Source organism: Desmodus rotundus, chromosome 2 (genome assembly GCF_022682495.2).
Source record: "Desmodus rotundus isolate HL8 chromosome 2, HLdesRot8A.1, whole genome shotgun sequence".
NCBI lineage: Eukaryota > Metazoa > Chordata > Mammalia > Chiroptera > Phyllostomidae > Desmodus > Desmodus rotundus.
Window position 1 is genome coordinate 188492306 of NC_071388.1, and position 25235 is coordinate 188517540.

The window sequence follows — 25235 nt, forward strand, 5'->3', positions numbered from 1 at the left end:
ATCAAAGGAAAATGCTGCAGTATTTCCTAATCTACATAATCACATGACTCAAGTAACAGCTTCTACCAGCCAATGAGACTTTGCCTGCCTGATCAACCATGGGATTGAAAGTCTAAGTTATCAATTTCAACTCAGGTTTAAACACAAATGCTCAAGTTTTGAAAGTTTTATATGTAACATTTTAATAATTTAAAAAACCTCATTTTAAATTAAAATCAATGTTTGCCATTGTTTTATACACTTACAAAGCTAACACTTAAGAGTGATATAAATAGACTACTTTGCTTCAGTTGTGTTTTACTTAATACTACTCATTGCTTAAAATATTGCAACACAGAACTTCATTAACTCAAAAGAAAAATAATGAAAGAAAAACAATTTGTGGAGAAAAGTTTATTCTGATATCTTTTTTACAGTATGTGATTTCCACTTTTTTTTTTCCAAGCAGAAAATGGCACACCTTCCGGTTTCTTGGGGAATCCAAAATCTCTCTTGAGGCAAATTAGGCATCACATCTAATACAAGTAAAATCCTTTGATCCTTAGCATTCTTAGAAAGTTGCTACTCTTCAGGGGGAAATGACTAAGGTTGTCCATTGTATCTAGGTCATTTTTTTTCAGCTGCATAAGCAATTCCTTTGATAGGTGACTGGCTTTCTACAACACTAGCGTTATTTCAGCAGGAGAAGGTAGCGTTTGATGTTTTGCAATGTGTATGACACGTCCACAGAACGTCTCTGGAGGACATTACCTCAGGAGGAGGGGTTCAGAGAAGGAGGAGCTGTGGTTGAAGACATTTAATGACAGAACGAATAGAAGTTCAAAGCTCCCTGTGCAGTCAGCCCCACACAGCTGCCTGGACTCCCCTCTCCCCAGCTTTCTTTCACATTAATTTAAAAATATTACAACAAAATTCTCATAAAATATATGTAATTGCATTTAATTTTAGTCACAAAACCACATCTCCAGAATGACAAGGATGTTGGCAGCCTGCAAGGTGGTGAAGACCCTGAAGACTGGTTTTGGCCCAACCACCGTGACTGCACAACGTCAGTGGAAATTTGCAAGACCTGGTATCAGGCTCCTGTCCGTGAAGGTAATATTCCCGCTTTCGTTACTTCCGATAGAATTGTATGGGGTGTAGGTTAGTGTGGTGCAAATACATATTTGAATGTAGTTCTGACGTGCTACTTTATTAATATGCACTTTACTATAGAACCTACTGATTTATCTGATGCTTATTTTTATCTGCTCTGGGTGAAAATACAGCAATTTTCACCCAATGTGAAAGAAGGGTCACAATTCCTGTTAACATGTGAAATTTGAGTGTTCTGTTTAGAAAGTAAATATTTTTCAAGGCTTTTAGGGCTCTGTCTGTACCCAGGCACTACTGCGCACAGTTTGGGTCCCAACACGGAGATACTTATATGTTTATGAACCACATGATGGTGTGTGAAGCTACATTCTGTATTGGCTCACTGCAAACTTTGCTCTTTTAAAATGTCATCTTTTTCCAGAAGAAATTGGAAAGAACAATATCTCTATAACTTTGATATCTGCAAATCATAACATAGACAATGAGTTTTCCTTTCTCCTTTTAGCCTTTCTTTAAAAGGCCAAATTTATGAGTTTTAGTTTGGACATTAAGATGCTGAGACAATCAGCAACTGAGGATTCTGTCCCTCAAGCACACCTATAACTGAGGAGCAGGTCCAGGAAGGGAATGTGAAGTGCTCTTCCTTTGCCTCCAACCCCTGAAATTCCAGTAAGAACTTCTGTTGCTTTCTATAAATTTATGAAGACACTTATTACCAGATAAGTCTGAAATTACTCCATAGGAACTTTGCTAATGAAGATCACCTTTTGTGAATATAAAACTTAAATTATCACAGTAGTTCTTTAGTAGAGTTGTAAAAAATGAAGTAGAAAAATAAACCCAAACAACCTCTCTTTGTTGATATAAAATTAGGTAGTAATAGGGTTAAGTACTCTGCTCATATTTTATATGCTCCCTGGGTTAACTCAAAGTCCTCCAAATGCTTCTGCAGATTCTACTGCTTAGTTTGCTCCAGGCAGGATTCGATGCTTTCAGTTGAGTGGTTTGTGGGCTCAGCTATGACTGTAGATTCCTACAGCCTCCATTAAAAGGACTGGGAAAGGGATGGGAGTAATGGGAAAGGAAGAGATAGCCAGATGGACAGATGGAGAGAAGAGGTGAGAAGTGAGAGATGGGATAGAGAGAGAGACAGACAGACAGACAGAGACAGAGAGTCAGACAGAGACAGAGAAAAGTAACTCAAGATCTCAGGATAAAATATAAAAAACTAGCATATTAAACTAATAAATCCACAAACAACCATTTTTTGGATTCAGTTCAATGTAACAAGGGAACAGAAAGGAGGTATGTCCTAAAGCATCTTCAAAGATACAGTGAGGAGCTATAAACTATGAGAGTATCTGGTTTCATTCAGGGTTATTGATACTGTATGTCAAAGGTACTGAAATATAGCTTCAAATAGAATAAATGGTAATGAAAATAACATCCAACAGTTAGATGTGTCTTCAAAGACTTCAAAGCTGTGTCCCTTAGAATATCTCTTTCTCACGAAAATAGGTAGGTAGGAATAGGTGTAGCTCCATCAAACATCAGACACAGAAATGGAGTGACTACTTGGAATAGATGTGAATGGGTGAGAGGCCAATTCTCCAAGGTCATAACAAGCACTCTACACAACCACAACTACAACCACCACCACAACCACAACAAAATGGCCTAGTTGTGTGGATGGACTACTGTGAAAGTAATTCTTCTAGCTCATGGTGGCAGATCTTTTTCAAGGGTCTGATAAAGTTCACAGCAAAGAGTGACAAATTTGTAGGAGAAATAAGCTATCACTTCATAATGTGAAAGCCATTACTACTCACACTCAATCACTTCTGGCCAGAGTTTCAGAGGTCATACAAAGTTCTTCAACTTTACGATGGTGAATTACAATTCTTTACAGCAGTCCAAGGGGACTTTTGTTATATTTACTTATTTGGAAACAGTCTTCTGCCTACTCTTCTTCCTGCCTTACTTGTAAAACTCAACTCTCATAGAAAAGAATATCCAAATTTACTCTTTTTCCATGGGCATCATATTTTAAAGGTAGTTAAAATCATTGGGATGCAGCTGTGTAAGGGTTAGTGAAGGGCAATGAGGACAGTCACTAATGGTCAGTCACATTACAGCTAGTTAGAGGCAGTAAATGGGTTGTGGAAGATATCCTGCGATTGGGTCTATGAACACTGTCCTGTAAATTGGTTGCCTTTTCAATGTCTTTGGAGGTCACTTTTCCTCCCCCCTCAGTGACAGAAAGAGCAGGTTGACAAGAGCAGTGACACACTTGTACTTTTATGTGGTCCTTCCTTGCAAAATTGTTTGTGGCTAATATTTATGTAGCATATCTTGCTAGTAATAGACACAGTTGTATTTTGCTTATGGGAAAAGGAAAGAAGTTCAAGGTGCTCTACATTTTAAAGGAATTTGATATCAAGTGCACATAATAAACCACCATAAAATATGAAGGGTTTGGAGGCCATAATCTCCTTCTATTGGTACTGAGAATGTTCAGTGTTCCTTGTGGTATTCAGCCAGGTGCAGCTGTGTAGTGCACAGCGATGGGAATGAAAAGATCTGGATTCTGATCTCTCTTCTGCATTTGTTAATGCTCTGAACTTGACCAGGTCATTTATTCTCTCCAAACCTAAATTTTTTCATCTGTAGTGTGGAAATGATTCTTGCTTTACTCAAAGGATTGTGTGACCATCACACATGATCAATACTTAAAAATCTATAAAATAACTGTACAAGCAAAACTGGAAACTTAAAGAAAGAAATTCTGTCTGTGAATTTTAGTGGAGCCACAGTAGGAAGTTAGATCAGAATTTCTTCATGTTATTCATGGATTGCATATTATCACAACAACATGCATGATAAAATTTCTTATTATAGTGACTTTTTCAGCTTTGCCTTACATTAAACCTATCTCTAGGAAGGTATTACTTATAATGAATTAGACTCAAAGACTATAAGCAAATAATTTTGTTCCACTATGGTGAATTCAAATCCAAAAGTCAGGATGTACAATCTAATATCCTAAAACATTAATTTATTAATTCATTATTCAACAAGTAAACATGTAACTTTTATCTTGATAGTATATAGGGAAATAAGTGGAAATAAATGGATTATTAGTGGATAGTTTCTGATTTCAAGAAACTTATAAATTAAAAAATTCTGAGTTCACAAGTCTTGGAAAGTCACCAAGATTAAACAGTTTTATTTTTACTTGCAAATGAATTTGGGAATCAAAGGTATTAAGTTAGAAAGGTTCAGCTCCCTCGGAATAGAAAAGGGTTCATTCAGTAAGTACTGCTTCTAACATCAATCCACTCATTGTTAAAAATAGTGACTAGTGTTACAATTAAGTCAGGAACCTAACTGTCCAAGTATCCTTCTCTCTGGCACTTTAGATACAAATGAGTTCCAGGAATCATTATTCCTTTTGAAAGATTTTCATTTTTGTAAGATATATTCTGATCCTAACAAATATCTGTTTAGCTCAGTTTTGAGGAGCTATTGTGCTTTGATTAGAATTGGCAACTACAGACACTCCTCCAATTAAAATCATTTAGTTATATTGTAGTAGCTTTAAAGACACTCAGAGGAAATAGATTTTATTGTTATATCGGAGCCCCTGTACCTATTAGAGTTGGGGGTAGGGCTACGGTTATCACACACCTTCAAAAATAACTATTGCATTCAACTTATACTAAAGATAGGTTTTAGGGCAAGATTTCACCCATGATACTCCATGTTGTTGAGATAATAAATTATGTTCCAATCCCAAACGAGCTGCTGCGGAATAAGTTGGAATGGATTGACAACATTACATGTTTTGGGTGGACAATACTTTTCCCAGGGAAGGCAGCCTTTCTTTTGACCGTTCTTGTTTATGGCCTGCACTGCTTATATTCCCTCTTTCTAAACTACAGACCCGTTTGTTTGTCATCAGCAGTGCTTTGATATTTTCAGTTTCTTGCCATGAAATCCTTGAAAAGACCATTGCTGAGCGGGCTTAGACGGGGGCGGGGCGAGTGAGACACCTAAGGCGCAGCATTGAAGGAGGCTCTCACTGCCGGGGCCATGGCTGCCTTCCTTCCATTCTGCACCCTAGGGACCTCACTCCCCTCGCCCTAATCCCAGCCCAGGGTTACAAACTAAGAATTCAGGTGGGGGAAATGCCAAAAGAACTGGCACTCATCTTGGCCTCAGGTTTCCTCTCTTGCTGGTGATGCAAGTTTCTGCTTAACCATGCTTAGCCAGACTTACTGCTGCCTTAAAGAGGCTAATTTAGATCTCGCTGCTGTACAAGCAGAGAACATTCCTCTGTCCTCACACCTTCATTAGGGGTTCTTAATGTTTCTGACTTGATTAAAGGTTGGGGGTGTAGTAGAGTGTTTCTAATATCTCTTAAGCAATGGTCATACCAGAGGTCACTTCAGGGCGTCAGGAGTTTGCTGTGTCAGATTGAATGTGCTGATGTGACCAGGATTGGGTGCCCTATGTACTTGTTAATAAACCTATAATTTATGAATGTATTTTAAATGGAATTTTTCTAAATGCTGTATTTTATTTATAATGAGAAACATAGCTAGAATAAAAATTAGTTACAAATCTGACTCATTTGTTTATAAATGCCCAGAACATAGAAGTATTCAAGGAAATTAACCTTGTGATTTTTTTCCCAATACTGGCTTATGTTTAACCAAAAGCAGATGACTGAATATTAACTTAGGATGTTGTAAGGCTATTAACTTAGGATGTTGTAAGGCTTAATTGATTACTGCAGTTACGGTACATTGAAATCCTGAAATGTTGACATTATAACTGCAGCAAAGTCTCATTAAATATTCTAGACATGGCAAATTGTGCTGTAATTCTGAATTGTAAATATCCATATTTTGATAGTATAACTTCAAGAAAAAAAAGATTTCACCTACCAATAAGAAGCATTCCAAGATTTAAATTTTTTAGCATATTACCTATGCAGTAATAAACTGAAATAAATTCTGGCTTTAAGCTTCTTGCCAAAACTTAGATCGGATTTATTTTATTTCTTAAGAGAATGAGTACTGACATAAGCTAATAGCTAAGAATCATCAGGTAAGCCCGATGATATAGCCTCCCCATACGGCCTCAAGCCTTGGTGAAAATGGGCATAAACACATGGGAGCTTCTACTTTTTCTGATCTGCAAATACTTTACATAGCCAAATGGTTTAATAGTACTCCAGTCAGATCCCCAGAGTAAATCACTTCGATTTTCACTCTAGCTTCAATGGATGTGTTGTAGGTATAATGGTTTAAATTCAAATCATTTATGAAACTTATCGCTCGGTTAGTTTGAGGCTTTACCTCCAACCAAGAACATTCTACCACTGAACTCTCCCACCCCCGGGAAGAAACAAGCTCTTCTTCCCATTTCACAGATGCGTAAGGACTCTAGTTCATACAAGGACGTGTGCCTCCTTTGGTACAAATATACACATAGCAAATCTTGTTAGAATTATAATTAGGCCTCCAGTACCACCAACGGATCTTTTTAATTTGGTGTTTTCGTTACTGTGCTTATATATCTGAAGCCATGGTTAGCCTGGCTTCAGATCATTCAAAATCATTTCTCCTCTTATAATTGTATTGCTTACTTGAGAGCCCATTTGTATGCTGTACTTGATCTTCATATAAAATAAATTACATTTTTCCTTACCTATTTATGGTTGCATTTTGAGAACAGATTGTTTAAATGAAATAATAAGTAAGGGTTCTTGTTTTATATGGTTATTAATAATTCCTTAAGTAGGGTATTTTAGGGCAATGTTGTTTATAGAGTTGACATATTTCTTCCCCTTTAACTAAAATATTGTCATGCGCTTGTAACAAAACATGCTGTTTTTCAATTTCCAAGTTGTTTCTTTGTTATAGAGCCCTGTAAGTTCCACATACACAAAAGTTAACGTAGAAGGTGTTAAACTGCCTTGAGTGAAAGGATCCAGTGAAAACTGGTTCAAGGTAAAAAATGAGTGTCCTCAAAGCCAGCTCAGAATGATGCAGGGATGTGGAACAACAACCGAACAACAAGTTTTTAATAACATAATACTGAAGGCAAAGGAAAGCCTAACAATGACAATAAATGCCAGGCTGTTTCAAAAACCTTCACAGGTTAAATGATAAATTTTGCTTGAATTTTGACTGTTGTTTCCTACGACTCAGCCCTCTGAATTGGCTGACCAAACACCATGGATACACTTTCAAAGGTTTTTGAAAGGAAATTCGGCTGTGTGACTCGCATCCACAGCATTGTTCGTATTCTGGAAAACGCTTTGGAATACCTACCCTTTTAAACTTGATCTGAAACTGAGTATTAATATATACAATTTTGGTCATTTATTTGTGGTCCCATAAAGCTAATCAATTATCTTACTGGGAAATGAAAATAGACCCATAAATGTCGGTTTACAATGAATTTTAATTTTAAGAAAAAAGTGAAAAGCTCTAAAATTATGAATGATTAGGGAAAATATCAGATCTGCTGGCGATATGTTTTGGCAGCATCATTAACAATAAAGTACTGTATGATATAGCGAAACAACAGTACCAAAGTACACAGCAGACAAATCAACAAATATTGAGAGTTTATTGGAATTTCTATTTATGACAACCTCCCTCACAAAAATGTGTTTTCATCAGAAATTATTATAAATTTGTGAAAGAATCCCTAGGTTTTACAAATATTAGAGTGTACAACATCCAAACATTGCTCAGTTTATCAAAATGTTCATTTTTAAAGTAACATATGGATAGGGATCAATTAGAAATTTATGTAATACAGTTTAATTTAGAGAAAAATAAAATTGTAAAATAAAAGATTAAATGGAATAATTGCATTTTAACCTACTTAAATATTGTGTGGAAAAACTACAGTCATGGATATTCCTCTTTTGAATTTGCAAATAAAAGTAATATTTAGTATTATTAGAACATGCAGACTGCTAATTTCAATCTTTAGTCCTCAAAAATCATTAATGTCACAAAGAAAGACAATTTTTGACTAATTATTTTATAAAGTGACTGGCTCCCAGATCCATAATACCTGTATGCTTCAGGCTTAAAGAGTTTAAATTATAAGCATAAACTAGTTTTAATGCATTTCCTTGTTATGCATATTGATTAAAAATCCTCCACCTATTTTTTTTTTTTTGGTGTGTGTTTTTATGTGTGGGGGAAGGGTGTTATTTTTGTTTTGCAACATAATTACATGGATGGGAGAAAAATGTAATTCTGAAGAGCTGTAGATATTAATTGCAGACACAATTTAAAGATTAGTTCAAGGTCAATTAAGAGATTTTTAAAAGGTCTAAAGAAATCTCTGTGTGTGTTTGTGTGTGTGTGAATTTCATGTTAGGCAGTTGCATGCTGACCTTGTGCTTGGTGGGCACCAAAAAGTGAATGTCCGCTCTTGAACATTGGGCAACGTGAGGGCACCTGAGGGCCTTGGACCTTGACTGATGTTTAGGGTCTGTGTCATATTCACCTGAAGCCTGGGTCCATCCTCATGTTTTAGGGATACATGAGGACAGGAAAGCACTCAGGTGTTCTGAAGTGCTCTGCATTAGGACCCCCATTAATAGAAAAATGTTATTTCTTGAGACTCTCAAAAGCCTTTGGATTCTTATACTGAATATGGATTCCTAGAAGCAGATGTGATTTCAAAGTTGTTATGGCCAAGAGGTATTAAGAAAAGATGAGAGAGAGAGAGAAAAAAAAAACAGAGAGAGAGGGAGAGAGAAACTCTAATATCTTAATATTATACTCAATATCTTTGGATTTGAAAGATTTGTAAGAGACTCACCACTTCTAGGAAAAATATTGAATAAGAAATTTGTTTTAGAAAATAGTTCAACCAAAAATAAAAAAAAATGAATTAAGAATTTAAAATGTGATTAAAAGTAAATATTATATCAAGTATAAAATGAAAAAACAAATATTGGATAGTATCAGTATTAGAATAAATAATTGGGTACATGGCTGTGGGAGTGTTGCTTATCCTTTTTTCCTGTTCTAACTTCTCTTTTACTAAATTCATTATTTAATCATTTAGCAGTAGTCTGCAGAAAAGTTAGTAGATTATCTGGCTAAAGTAATTTTTACTAAAGTGTGAATAAAGCTTAATTATGATATAATGGCTTTAGAAAAATAAACTGCTGTATCCACTTACATCTCTACCTGGTGGAATATGGAGGAGAAAACACAACTGAAGCAGGTGTCCTGTACTCCCTCACCTAGTCTCCAGGAATAGAACATGTGGAATGAAATAGAGTGATTCAGACCCTGGCTGGTGTAGCTCAGTGGATTGAGTGCAGGCCTGCGAACCAAAGCATCGCTGGTTGGATTCCCAATCAGGGCACATGCTTGGGTTGCAGTCCAGGTCCCTAGTAGGGGGCACGTGAGAGGCAACCACATGATGTTTCTCTTATTCTCTTTCTCCTTCCCTCCCCCTCTCTCTAACAATAAATAAAATCTTAAAAAAATAGAGATATACATTTCCCATCACTTCTCATTTTTGTGAGCAGAGCCTAAGAGAAATTGTCTGAATATGACTGGGGACAAAGCAGGAGTGTGATGTGCAAGCCAGTCTGTACATCCCAGAGAAACAAAAGTAGAGTTATGCAGCATCTTTGCCAGCTGATAGCCATTCATTCATTCATTCGACCAATTAATATTTGCCAGGTATTTATTACTGGTAGGACTGTAGGGGTAATAATCACACCTTCCCCTGAACTCTTAAGTTTAAAATCAATTGAGAAACAAGATAGCATTCAAACATCAGGTAGGGATGTGAGAATCAGCCTTATGACTGCTAAAGTCGTGTGGAAAACAGGGCCTTGGTTTGTAACCAAATGTGTTCATTTCACAACCCAGCTCTACCACCTCCATGTACACCTGAGAATAGGTTTCTTTGAAAAGAGAGTTAGGAAGAGCTGAGCCAGTGTTGCTTAATTCCATTTCCCAAAGTCACCAATCACTCTTATCACTTCTTCCCTGTGACCAGGTACTAAATGACCTTTCCAGAGTCTCTGAAAGTTAACTTCATGGGCCAACGTATGAATTCAGAAAGGTGTAAAATATTTTCCTCAACCACCGTCTGTGTGGGAGATGCTGTGCTGTGCGCCGGTGATACTGTGTTGGACCCAGAAGGCAGGCTGTCTCTCCTTGATGTTGTCCGGGGTTGCCTGTAGTCTTACCAGATAAATTAGTCTTGTACCTGGATGCAGGGGAGTGAATTAAGTGCCAATACTTGTGTAAACTTAGCTTTGGAAGTGACAGATCCTTCCCGGCTTGTTTGGTACAAAGATGATCAAGTCTGGGTTTCTAACAAGAGACAGAATGTGGATGGGAGGAAAGAAGAGAGGGCAGGAATGGGGGTAAGAACTTGGGCGTACCAGTCAGGATGCCAAGTGGCCCTTCAAGACTTGTTTTTCTGACAAAGTCTTCAAAGGCATCTGAAAAATTGACTTTCAATAAACAATTGATCAGGAGTATAAAACCAAAACCAAAACTAAGCAGAAAACAAACACCTCCCGCTCCCCCAAAACTAGTAGAATCCACATCTCACCAAGCAAGGTATGGGAGGGAAAGAGAAAACCAAATGGCAAAAGGTGAAAGCATGGTCAAAATTGTTCTCTCCAGCCCAGCCTCATTTATGCTCCCTCTTCTTCCCCTCCACAGGGCAGGATTTCAAGCAGTCCCTGATGCATAGGCTATGCACAGGTTGGAATGGGTGGGGCCAGGGTAGAGGAAGTGAGGGCCCATAGTCTACACATTTTTTCCCCTAAAGCATCTGCTCTTCTCACTGCTTTTCTACGGAAGTCTGCCCTCTCTATACATAACATGATTTCTCTCCTGGATGGGTAGAAAATTATACTCTACTCTTACCCTGAACTATCTTTTTAAACTGGCTGGTAATTTAGATCATGAGTATGAGTATATAAGCAAATTTGGATAGCAGTTACTTAGGAAAGAGTATATATAAATATATATAGATTTCCAAGTGAGTAATTATTTTATCTTTCAAAATCTGTGGTCTAAGCATTTGCCAAACCTGATGTACTTTACCTTTTTGAAATGAGATTTCCACTTAGAAACTTCAGGCCCTGTTGACCTTGTGGTAAGGTTCTTCGCTTTTTACATTTAATGGGCTATGGATATGGGGTGATCAACAGTAGTAAGGGGAGAAAGAGGACTGATTAATAAAAGCTTTTTACCTATCCCTTAACTGCTAAGCTGAAGACTAATACATGTAATCCAAAACAATTTTTTGTTATATTTCAGCACCTTATTGCCAATTTGGTTGAGTCAATATGAATAAAGGTAATAATAACAACATCTCAATAGTCCTTTGAACTTGAGGCACTAAAATCTAAAATTAGATAATAAATTAAGTTAAAACTTTTATTGGCTATGACCTTGAGAGCTTGAGGGTTGAAGAATATTCTTATGATTTTTATACGTTTAATTAGTGATGAAGAATTATACTACAATACAAATGAGTACTCAGTTAAAATTAAGCCACTAAGTGGGTCCTGTCACACATGGTATTTAATTTACATAAAAGTCTCACTAAGAAAAGTTACTGGAATATTAGTAAAAGTCCCAGAGGGGAATAAGTAAAATGAAGAGCTATAAGGATGTATTAAAACAAACAAACAAAAAGAAAATCCTAGAGTAGCCAGATGCAGATAATGGTTCTATAACTATTCCTATTTTAGAAGGAGAAAAGTTGTTCTCCATATCTAGTGAGAGCAAGCCACAGTAAAATCCTTCTCAATTCTACCAAGAGGAAACTCACCTCAGAATTTGTTGCTTGTTTATATTACTCTGTAATGATTGACTAAGAGGTACACAGCAGCAAGGTAAACTCAGTTTTCAACTTGAGCGAAGTGAATAATAGTACCTGTTTATTCAAATCATTTTGGTAATTAAAAAGTGAATAGTTTTTAGCATTCAAAGTAACTTTTTGATCCCTTTGAATTAGGTTTAGACTTTTCACTTGAGTTTGTTACTGCAAAAATATGAGAATAATATGAGAAATGGGAGAATTTATGAGAAATTAAACTTTTTTCTTCAAGATTCTTTTGTATAAATTAGTCTAAAACTAAATAGGATAATACAGGATTTTCATCCTTTCTTTTATATTTTAAAATACACTGGGTAAGAGAGCTCTCTCATTCTTTGTCTATATTGCAAAACGAAGTAATGAATGAAACAGTTGGTTATGTATTTCAGATACTGTCACCCTCTTTCATGTGACATACCCAGTAAGCTGATATAAATAATCCTTGGTTTTGAATTACTGTGATTATTTGTGTCAGCTCTGCACAATTTCATATTGAGTGTGTACGGCACACTCACTGTGCCGCCTGGTATAACCACCCGCTGGCCTTTTCCTTCTTTACTCCTTTATCTTTCGATGACACTGACATCTCTTTCCTGCTGTAATATCTTCACATTACGAGACTACATTTAAGATATTGTAGAAAAGCACTGTGAGATAAACATAATGAAATGGCAATGCAGAACACGTATTTGCTTATTTTTAAATTCCTTTTTAAAACGAACTAAAAATCTGAATGTGTCATAATGCTTTTCAGTATTTTTAATGTCATTTTCTCAGACTCATACTCAATAATTTTTTTATCCAGCAAAAATGAAAAGATCATCTACCCCATGCCACGTGCTGGTGGAGGCCCAGGAGGCACCCCAGTGAGGGAAGCTGACCCAACACTCCGCTCCTGTGAAGTGCGCTCTCTGGTGGGATAAGACAGACATTTTAAATACAACACCGGACGGTGTGTTAGGAGGCAATGAATGCTGCGAGGAAAGGCTGGGCTGAGAGGATGGAGTGCTGGGAGGCATACTGTCAATGTAAACAGGCGGGTCAAGATAGGTCTCCCCAGAAAGAGGGTGGCTTTGGAGCAAAGACTTGAAGGAATCTTGAAATTTGGGACTTCGAATTCAAAATTTGACATCAGTTTTTTTTTTCTGAAATTTTAAATTTTCATTACTTAAACCATAGGTGGAAAAATGTAAATTTTTTATTAAAGAGAAATCTCCCGAGAGAGAAATGATGATATGTTATGTGTCTTTGCACTTCCAGGTGCCTCAGTGATATTCTTTCTGAGTTTTCCTCTTTTTTTTATCACGCATGCACATACACAGCCCTTTTCCCACAGGAGGGAACTGGGGGCATTTCTCCATGAGCTAAGCAGGGAACCTGGCACAGGTTGGGACTTGAATGTCTAAACTGCACTGTTGGAATATTCATTTAATTAAACACTCATAATTGAGGTCCTTTATTCTGTAGAACTCATTTATATAATCTTTTGGTCACTTTTTCTGACATTCTACAAGTGTATATATTTCTCTTTATTAATGTTTCATTTGCATTTTCAGCATTTGAAGTACCACAGTGCTCTGCCAGCAGGCACTTAAATTACAACTTAATGTTATAGTCTAATTCCTGGGCTACGGACTTCTTCTTACTAGGACTGAGGCTACTAAAATATCTTATGATAGCAACAAGGTGATTTCTTTTGGACTGGTGGGAATGAAATAGCATTTAGGGAACTGTTAGTCAGAAGAGGGGATTCCAAATAATAGTTCTTTGTTCGGAGTTCCTCCATCAATTCATAGATAAGTCAATTGGCAGTCATCATTTTAAACTCATTGGAGGCCAATGTAGTTAAGAAGAATATAAAGGGTACTAGAGGCAATAAACAGAAGCCTTGTAAGAATATAATGTGTAGTGGGAAGGAGGATTGGAAGATCTATAAAAGATGCCCAAAAGAACAAAAAATATAATTACAGGAGCAAAAAGACATATTGAGTACAATCTCAGGGACTATTTCAGGCAACAGTAAATGTCTTCTCAAATACATCTTTAAAAGGTAGAAAGCAAAGTTGAACACTAGTTCCATAGAGCAAGAAAGAAAAATATTAAATCAAATTGTAGGAACAGGCTAACAGGAGTTAAATGTGTTTATGTTAATTTTTACCTTTCTTTAAAATAATTAAGCAGTGGCTAATCCATAGATCAGACCATTTGAAATTTTTAGGTAAGAAGAAGAAAAAGTAAAAGAAAAATATAAATAGAGGTAATATTCTAGACAGGTATGGCTCAGCATAGGGTGGATAAACTGGTACATAGAAAACAACTAGAAATTTTCAGTTAACACACAAGTGTTTTGAACTTGTATGTAGGTAAGTTATTTTAGGTTCTATCAAAGTTACATCTTCTTTAAGGAAAATGTTTCCTTTTTTGCTTCTATTTCATGAAAGCATTTAGGTTACACATGAATTCCTTGAGAGCAGAAAATAATACTTTCAGCAGAAAATGGTTTTTGGCAGTGAATTTCCTCTACTTGGACCAAAAAGTTTCGCCTGTTGAAACATCAAGAGTTACCTGGGGAATTTTCCCAGTAAACATACCCTATTGAGAACTGTCACTATGGACATTTGAAGAGCATATAATAGCCTTTGGAAATATAGTGAGCATTACACTCTTACTTCCTAAAGTCATCAACCTCTGTGTTGAATTATAAATAAACAAATAATAGTTGACCTAATAAAATATAAAATAAGAAGATCATGTTAGTAGAAGTGATGTGAAAAGGTGATTTCCTGGATACAGGAGCAGAATTCAGAACTTGTGTATTAAGTTGATTTCTCTGCAAGTGTCAAGTCTTGTCTTCACTAATATTACATTGATTATTGTGATTTCCTTTGTGCTGACTGATTCCAAAAGCTTTTTTGACTTAGTGGCTGAGACGTTAAACCGTAACTATTTACAGATAAAGGGTTAAGCTTGAGATCTCACACACTGGTTCCTAGATTATGGTAAAACAAACCATTTTTGACCTCAAAAATAATTTGATATTCTAAGAAAAGGGCAAAATTCTTTGGACTAACTCTGGCCAGGTGCACATATACACACACTCACACACAGAGACACATATAAAGTGTGTAGCACAGCACTTTGTACAACCTTTCTCAGATATATAAACCTGAAATCCATGGATTGCACCTCGGATTGAAAATACATATACCGACCTGTTGAAAGCAGTGTCTTACACATATCAATTTCAATGAGTAATAGTGAAATAGTTTTATGTGTATGTTAGTTAATGTGTGTGTAGACATAGACATAGACAATATTAAGCCCACGATATATTGGTTTAAAGACAATTACACACTACTTTACACTGAAAAACAATCATTCCAATGTCAAGAGACCTAGGTACTTTGCACAAAGAAAGAGGTATCGTGTTTCTGCAAAGGATATCACTTTAGAAAGCAACGAGGTGTTTCTCACACTTGAAAAGCTGAGTGCATGTCACAAAGCTAGATCACAGAAACAGAGGTCTAGAAATCATTTACTGAGTTCCTTGCACATACCAAGGTGTGTGTGTGTGTGTGTGTGAGAGAGAGAGAGAGAGAGAGAGAGAGAGGGAGAGAGAGACAGAGAGAGAGAGAGATGGGAGTGAGGTGGCTGGCAGGATACAAAAGGATTAGGCACTGTGGGTCCAGCCCTAAAACTGTTAGAGAAGGAAAATAGAAAATCAGTGTGCTTATATCTTTAATGACCACATTTAATTCTTGCAGAGAGAACAACAGTAGAATGATCTCCCTTACTTCAACTCTCTCAGCCCATGGCCAAACTTGTTTTATCAATTACCTACTTATGTTTCCTAATCCCTTTTAAAGCAAATCTCAGATATCATATTATTTTGTCCTTAAGCATTTCAGTACTTCAGTATATATCTTTAAAACAACAAGAACTCTTAAAAAAACCCCACAATATCATCTTCAATCTTGAAATATATCAACTCATGTAAATTTCCTCAATTATTACAGTTTGCTATAATTTATTTTTTAACCACGTTCCAATTATTGTGACCTAAAGAGTTCCTTAACAGAGTCTAGATTTTGCACCCCAAGGTATGGTTTAACACATTAATCTTTCTCTGAACTTTCTGGACATTGAGAGTTAGATTTAAATTGTTTCAACAATAGAGTTTAAAGTATTTATGAGGATTGGATGATGCCTGCTTTTTAGATAAGTTTCTCTAATTGCCTTGCTTCTAAGTCAAGAATTTTATAGAAGCTGGTTCCGAGATTAGCTTGGTGAAGTAATCAAATTCAGAATGCTTTATAATTTAAAGAAAGAACCAGACATGGATATAATTAACTCTACTAAAAAGCAAACTACGATATATTTTTAGATGTTCTGTAATGCTTGCTTTTGTATCCGTATAACAGAGTATAAAGTTTCAGCTTCTTTATGGCTGCACAGCTAGCGGAGGAGGTGGCCCTTGGGACAACCCCCTCAAACACTGGAGTTCTGTGGAACAATTTGACAGATAACCTTAAAGATTCCTCCTAGCTCTAAACCTCTGAGTGATAATGAGCTATATGGTACACCTCACGGTGTTTTTGCAAACTCATGAACTTCCCTTAAAGCAATACTTGAGCAAAGCTGGGGGATATTAAGAGAGTAAGGATAGACATAGCATTTCAGCTAAATGGAAGTATTTCTGGACAATAACTCTACAAGTAGACTCAGAATAGACAATGTATCAATATGCTTCAGTTCCTCTTTAAAGCAAAACAAAATAAAACACCTGCCAGTGACAAGAGCCATACATTTGAAGAAAAGTGACAAGTAACAGTGGAGCGACTCTGATCTAGGTGCTAAACGTTCATCAAATACACTGTGCATTTATTTAATCAGCTTGTGTATTGCACCCTTGGGTTTTGTTTTCAACAGGCTGCGCTTTACATTTTGTATTCTGCTAAGAATCACGAATCTGTTTCTTTAGGCACAGACAGCGCACATTGTCCTGGAAGATGGAACTAAGATGCAAGGTTACTCCTTTGGCCATCCATCCTCTGTGGCTGGTGAAGTGGTGTTCAATACTGGCCTGGGAGGGTGAGTAATGCTTCTATTCTGAGGCTTTATTCTTCCTCTATGTGAGGAATAACTGGATGGTCTTACTCACAGTGGGAAATGGAAATTGCTGCATCACAGTAAGACTACATGTTGTCCTGATGTCACGCCGTGCCTGTGTGCAGCCCGTTGCTGCCATCCCTGAAAAGAGGCACAGAGTTCTTCCTGCTGCTGTCAGTGAAGAGCACATGGGCACTGGTGTTCCCCTGGGGGGAAAAACAAGATTAATTCTAGAAACATAGGGTGCAAGGACACAGGTTATGTCAGATTACCAAGTGGCTTCCGCTAGGTGGGGTACCTACAGATCTGATGAACGTGAAAATTGGGGTGCCCTTCTATTAGGGAAATGAAGAACCAACTTTGCACATCTAATATGACCTACTCAATGGAGCAAAGACAGTCCTTAGGTGTTTTACAACATTTTGCCCTCTAATAAGAAAGGCAAAATAATGTTTATCGTTTTGAAGTATTCGGTGGGAGACCAGGTGCATAGATCTGATATTTTCAAAATTTATCAACTGAAACTCAACTTCATAGTTAAGATCTGGTAAGACACATACTGCCACAAGGATGAGAGTTGCTACAGATAGGCTGTAGCTGTTCTTCTCCAGCCAACAAACGTTTGTTCATCTGAGAACCAGGAGGTTGAAGTTCTGGTCTCAGTTCTAGTGATAAGAGGTTATGTGATATTGAGAGAAATCACTGAACCTTTCTGAATCCTGGTTTCCACAAATAAACAGTGAGAAGCTGGATTAGACAGTTGTTTACAACCGGGGATTAAAAAAAATTATGAGACTTAAAAAAATGACTAGAAGGTTACAAGAGGTTTCCATTAGAGATTCAATAGATGAAGCTATAAAATATGTGATGAATTCTTTAGTGAAATTCAGTCAGCCTTATACAGACCAAAAAACATTGGGTTAACTGATAGTGAAGACAGTGCTTGGCCAGACGTCCATTAGGTTATTAATGTGCACTTGCTCTAAATTCCTGGCTCTCTGTTTGAAATGAAGAATATTAAGTGATTTTTAAAATAGTTCCGCCGGTGAGAACATTAAATTACAATGTATAAAACCTGTTTGAAAGTTTTGCTTCACCAGGTAATTATTTAAGCTTTTCGACAGCACTAATTACTAGTCTTGTTAATATACCTGCCAACAAACAACTGTTTAATACAGATCAGAGTGATGGAGGCCACTAGAGTTTTCATGTAGTGCGATTGACTATGGGCAATATATCTTGTCACATCACAAAAGTCAAACAGGACCTGATAGACTAATTTGCTCCCAACACTGTGGCTCTCCAGGACAAGCTGTGTTTGTTCATTTACTAGAGAGTATTGTAAGCCTATGGTTAAAGACAATGGACAGTCATTTCGCAGAGAGAAAGAAGAAAGGGAAGTAAAATTAAATTAATTAAAGATGTTTTTCGATGTAGAAAAAGGCGTTCACTAATGAGCTTAGTCCACAAATCCTATTTGTCATTGAGAAATGCTGCTTTAATTCATTGTGTGACTCACTCAGTGAGGTGGTTGATAATTAAGGAGGTTATTTTGTTTTTCATCTTCAAGAAATGCATTTATATTGTGGGTAAGCTTTGGCTAAAAAACGATCAGTTCCTGACAAATGAGAGGCATCTGAGAAATTAGCTGATGGAGGTGTGGATAAATATCACAGTTCTTTAGCCACTTAGGGGTGACTGAGCTGAATGACTGAGCGCTCTGTTGACAGAGGTGGTTCTGGGAGGAGTTGGCCTGGGTAGGGGTTGAAGAATGTATGTGGACTACTGCCTGAGCTGAACTTCACTGGTTTCAAGGTTGTCAGTTCTGTCACCCTCAGCACCTAAGTTCTCTTTCAGCAGTAATCCACAAGAAAGATTTGGTTTAACTCTTTCTGCAGAAAATGAAATATAATGCATGTCAATGCATGGAATAGCTATGGAGCGCTCCTGACATTTGTGGGAATAAAATTTCTTATTATTAAGAGTAAGATATATGTATCTATAAATATATAAATATATATCTATAAATATATAGATAGATCTCTCTCTATATGTATAACAAGTTTTCTTATTTTTTCCTTCCCCAAACTTTGAAATTAATCCCTCTTGCATTCCTCTCTAATTCCATATTCAGTACTTTAGAATAGCTAGTAAATAGTTATTTGGATGTTTTAATTCAGAAGTCAAGAATGCTTCTGGTCAATTTTTGTGGGACTAATTTTTTCCATCTAAGTTGATAATAATTCTCAAGCATATACCTCTTTCTGAACTAAACTTTTAAAAATCAACTATGTCAAATATATGTTTCATAGACATTAACTCTGTGTTTCAAATGTTCAGTAAATTTTAATAAACATATGCACTCATGCAACCACCTCTGACATACTCAGGATATTCTTCAGTACTCTAAAAGATATTTTAAAAATCTTTTAATTTTTCACAGTTAATGTTTGGTGACACTGGTAACCCTCAACAGTGAATATCAGTTTGGGCTCCCTCATGTCTGGTGGGCTAAGGGAATTTTCAGGATATCTGCAAACTGTAGAGCGATATTTAAAAAATTAAGACCCTATAGGAATTTTTAAGGACTTAAAAAATGTAAGAAAGTGAGGGAATAAAAATTATCTAAGAATATGCCTTAGTACTTAAGAATCAGTTTTTCTTTTCATGTCAGTCATATTATGAAATAAATTTCTATATTCTAACATAAAATTTCCCTAGGCTTGCTAAAGTCTAGAGATAGGTTTGTAGGATGTTAATCTCATGTTCTGTCATTTGCAAGGGTTCAATAAATAAGGCATTGGGGTTGTATTCATTTTTGTTGGTGCTTTTTGCCTACCCAGGTACCCCGAAGCTATTACCGACCCAGCCTACAAGGGACAGATCCTCACCATGGCCAATCCCATCGTTGGGAACGGCGGAGCTCCCGACACCACTGCCCTGGACGAAATGGGGATTAGCAAGTATCTGGAGTCCGATGGAGTTAAGGTAGTGGCAGTGATGGCTGTTTAAAAGGTCTGGACTTGAGGGCGTATGGTCGATTTACTTTAAGAATCTAGGTGGGGTCAAGTTTCGTCCTCAATACCACAGTACAAACCATTCAATTCATGTTCGCTGCCTCATCCTAGATATCTGAGAATAATCTCAAACATGACATTAGCTTAGTTTTATTTCCCAGGGCACTTTAGATTTGTTCTCTAATGCCTTAGATTAAAGTTGGCTTCATTTGAAAAAAAATGTTATTAAGTCCAAGTAATAACTATGCTACAAGAATTGGTAATGAATAAACTTTTAAAAGGATTTTGATAATCAACTCTGTTTTAACCATTTGCCTTTTAATCTGATCTTATTTAGGAGATGAATAAAAGATAGCTTATATGCCATTGTAAAATTAAACACATTAAAATTTCCTCAGATAATATCTTAGGAATGTGGAACATACAGGCCACTCAGAAACGTATACATCAAATTTACTACTCTTTGTTTTACACCATTCCAGTTTTGAATGACTTGGCCTGATCATTCACTTTAGCTCTCTTTCTCATAATCTTACCCAAATTTCTCATTCACCTCCAAATATAGATTAAATATTATTTCATTCTTCTTGTACATTAAATAAGCAATTATCGATTAGATTATTGATAAATGCTGTTGCGGAAAAACACATGGTGCCGAGAAGGGGGATCTAGCTCAGTCGCAGGATTTTAGCAAACCAGGTTAGACTGCTCCTTCAAATGACAGGTGATTAAGGTCGTGATTGTATATTTTCAGAGCAAAGTGTTGATCCTTTTTCTTTCTTCATCTCCAAAAATTTAAGCCTTGTACCCTTGGATGTAGGAAAGCTTTTTTAAAAAATGCAAACTGACTCTTAAGACATGTCGCGAGGCTTGGATATATTGTGATCACCCCTTTCAAATGACTGCTGGTCTTTCTAGGTTGCAGGTCTGCTGGTGCTGAACTATAGCAATGACTACAACCACTGGCTGGCTACCAAGACTCTAGGGCAATGGCTACAGGAAGAAAAGGTGAGGAATATGGTGGAGCATTAAGCGTCACCTAAGGATGCTCAGTGGGGTCTGTGGGAAGTTGGAAAGGTGTATGTAATTGAACAGGCTCAAGCAGATGATGCAGATCATGCAGTTTGGATTTTTAAAAAATTTTAGAAAGCGGTTCCTTCTCCCACAACACAGGTGGAACTGTCTGAACTCACTCTCATAAACATCTAGGACCACATACTTTCAGTTTACCCACTAGGTGGCAGTCAGAGCTGCTTGGTTGCTTTTCTAATCCTGGAAAGGGGTTAGAGAAAATTTTTGAATTTTCTGTTTTCTCAAGCAACTTCACCTCTCCCTCCGCTTTCATCCAGGACCCCCGGATGTGCAACTTTTGTCATGGGTTCTATACCAGCTCTGCTATTGGCTAGCTGTTTGATTTTGTGCAGGTTATATTATCGTAACATACTTTTTAATGTTTAATTCCTAGTGAGTGTAAACAGATTGCCATTGAGTCTCATTGGACTTAAACATTATGACTCTATGACACAGAATTAGAAATAGTCTCATTTGAAGTTATAAATGAAAAAGTTGATAAGTCTTATGTTTCCCTTTTTAAAACTATTATTTTCTAACCAAATAAGAGAATTCTCCTCATTTGAATGTCAGACGTACTTAAAGTTAATGGACCTGCTATATATTTAGCTTCATTTTCAATGTTTCTGTAGCTGCTTTTGGTTGAATTGCTGCTGGGCTTGTAATTGACAGAATACTATTCTACTAAAGCTCTGTTTCTCCAACGAACATCTACCTATTTTGGCTAAATGTTGCCTCTTCCCGACAAATCAAAAAAACCTTCATCTTGGCTCCCTTGTTCTCATTCTTTCCAAATATTAAAAGAAAGAAGATGATATCATCTCCCAGGTTACTACTAGTCTCAACCATCTGAATTCACTTCCAGAGATCTAATTTTTGTAACGGCCATTCAGAAGACTCCCCCCAACCCCCACCCGACCTTTTAATGCTTCCTTTGTGCTGTGTAGGGCACCCGATGTTATAGCTGCTCCGTGTCGGAACCTAGGGTTTAAACCTAAGCCTCACCCACGGCTGTTAGTTTGCTGTATAAATGTGCTTTGACTCTTCTTCCATGATCACGGACACATAGAATGAACGAATGTATGACATAAAAACCAGTTTGCCTCCTTGAGGTGCAGGGGAGACAGAGCCGCGTGCTCAAACATCACTCAGAGAGCTGGTGGGACACACGGGCAGTACCACTGGTTTTCCTGATTCCTGACTCACGGCTCTTCCATTATTCCACCTCTGTCTCTCTCCAGCCCAGTCAAAGGGACGAAAACAAGTGGTGGTGCTGCCTGGCTTATGCAAAAGATGGGCAGATTTTGTTATAGCATGGCCACCTCACAGGGACCTTTAGAAAAATGTGCTGAGTGCCTATGAAGTCTGCGGAGCATTTGGCACAAAGCATGGGTTTGCATTTTATTTACATAGCATTGTGTATGAGGTTCCCAAATTTCACTATTTCAAAATATATATGTGTATATGTATGTGATATTATTTAACATGCTATGTTAAAAGAACAGAACTGTAGCGGAAGATCGAAGTTCAGAATTTCTCATTTTTTACTCTGAGGAAGTGCCTGGGTGTTAGGAGTCCTGTGCCCAAGTGGGACTGCAATTCGCAGTGTTCTGACAGCACAGTCACCCCGGGTCAAGACGAGAAGGAGTAGGGAGATTATTTACTGCTCAAGAAGACAGATGGCACCAAGTTGGTAACTTGAAAACAATACACTGGTCTAATTTCTTCCAATTTCCCTGTCACTGCGATTTTTTTATAGGTCCCTGCAATTTATGGAGTGGATACAAGAATGCTGACTAAAATAATTCGGGATAAGGTATGATCGTCATCTTTTGCCAAATCTGTGTTTCTTCACACACACACACACACACACACACACGAGAATATATATATGAGAATATATGTACTCTCAGTGCCTGAGGAATTCACTAGTGTGTAAAAGAACCAATCTGGCTGATTTCTGCCATTTGTGTTTCTGTCGTCCTGTTATACTATTTCTGATGCAATTTTCGTGACTGAATACTTGTTTGGGATGTTTGTTATTGGATGGACTTGAGATTAATTCACTTGGCGGCAGTTTATCGAGTGCCACCTCTGTCTTCATGATCCCGACAAGTCAAGGCCTTTAAATTCAGCTCAGGACCAGTGAAACAAGTGGAGAAGGTTACTATATGCATCGCTCTTCACCTAAATCGAACGCCTCTCTGCTGGAAACGCAAAGCAGGAGGTGCACCGCACTGTTGCTGTTACTTGGTTAGTCCTCTTGGAGGAGTTGTCTGTGAAATCAGTGAGTTGTATTTCACGAGGGTTTCAAATGAGCCCTGTGTGTGTTAACTCAAGTACATAGTCTTTCTTGAGACTGCACTAATCCGTGCAGTGAGGACAGGCACGTTTACGTTTTGCTTTCATATCTGACTGCCGAAACATCTGACCCCTCCTCTTAGAGTACTTCCTCACCCTCAGCTTGCTGCTTGTTATAAGAGGTGGACAGTTATTTTTCCCTACATGAAACCCTCATCTCTCAGACCAGAAAGAAATTTTACCTAAGGTTAACTACATTCCCCAAATTCCACTAAAGTTGTCTCACTGGATTTTATTACATAAAAAAAAATGATACAATTTCAAAGTGAAAGGGATTCTTCAAGAAAATCTGTGGTAGATTTCTTGTTAGAATATATTGACACAGGATCTCTGTAAGCAGAAAGAAAGAAACAACTTTGAAAATAAGAACATGTCTCCATACCTATGATCACAAGAAAGGCAAAGAGAGTTCGTGTGACCCTTCTACTCCATTTCTGATTTTCTTCCCTCTGCCATGACTTTCCTGACAATAGATGTTAGTGCGGTTAAATATTCCAAGTAGATCCTTGTATTTTCTTAGCCCAGTGACATTGTGGGAGTAGCAAGCAATCATGAGGCTACCAGAATGGAAAGGAAATAAAATTGGGAAATTCAATTTGGGCTGCAAAATTGGCAAGTTGAATAAAATATAGTGAGGCTCTATTAATTTGGGAAAACACTTTACAAGACCATATTGTGTTCTTTACATTAGATTAAAATGAACCCTTCTTTTATGAGAGGCAGTTAAGTTTTCAAAATTTGGCTGAATAGGCCAGCACAGACAAAATGTAGTATCACCTAGTATATTTAATTTGGAGTGGTGCTGGCCCATATTAAAAATGCATACTGTGGCATTTAGTCTATTAATCTTAGGTTGGAAAGTAAGGTTAATTTCATTCAGCATGCTTTAAGAAGAAGGGAATGAGAACTGAAAACCAAATTTTAAAATTAAGGATCCATAAATACAGTCAAAGGATTCTATGATTTGAATTCTGAATGTAAGTAGAGACCATCAGGAAAATTAATCATCCAATGTGGAAGTGAAATGTGATTTTTAGTTATTTTTTCCAGAATTTGAGGTAGCACTCTGAGTTTAGTAAGCACACAAATAACCATCATGTTGGAATGGTGTGTTGGCACTTTCTACCCTCATTCGCTCCCAAGGGATGTCTTCCCCTAAGGAATACATTTCCAAGGGAAATACGGACTTTCTTCTACTTTCTTCAGTGCACTAATTTCTTGGAGAAGGGAAAAATCAGTGAATTATCTTGGCATTTCCCCCTCATCAATAAAGTCTTACTTATTAAATATAATATACTGTTTTCCTAAATAGGTCAAATTAAACTTACTAACAAAGTAAATCTCATGGTATAACTAACAGTAAGAAGAAAGCGCTTGCCGTGTTCAAGTTAGCAGAGGTAATTTGTGGAAGCTTCACAGAAGGCTAAACGTCTTTTAAAGTTCAGGCTGTCAGGGACACATAGACATTAGCATGTCTAAAGCAGTGAGTATTTTCGATGCCCCTTTTCAGAGTTTATGACTTATATAGCATTTCACACTTTTTTGTGAATTAGTTTTGCTATCTCACAATGCAATAAATTCCTACCCTTTTCAAATTTCTAAAAATATTTAGATTTCTTTTTTTCTCAGTAGCTTGTTCTGTCCATATCTCCCCTGAAATATCTTTAGGTCAAATGCACT

The 25235-nt window shown here is 37.0% G+C and overlaps 1 protein-coding gene across 1 annotated transcript in view; it reads left to right on the forward strand.

Annotated features, from left to right (window-relative positions):
* Window positions 1–799: 799 nt before the first annotated feature.
* Window positions 800–25235, forward strand: part of CPS1 (carbamoyl-phosphate synthase 1) — a 113885-nt gene continuing 89449 nt past the window's right edge. Inside the window, exons 1-5 of the mRNA XM_024563735.4 lie at window positions 800–1095; window positions 16979–17088; window positions 19950–20094; window positions 21042–21131; window positions 22954–23010. Coding sequence (XP_024419503.2) covers window positions 970–1095; window positions 16979–17088; window positions 19950–20094; window positions 21042–21131; window positions 22954–23010 — 528 coding nt within the window. The 5' untranslated portion in view covers window positions 800–969. The remainder of the gene's footprint in view (window positions 1096–16978; window positions 17089–19949; window positions 20095–21041; window positions 21132–22953; window positions 23011–25235) is intronic.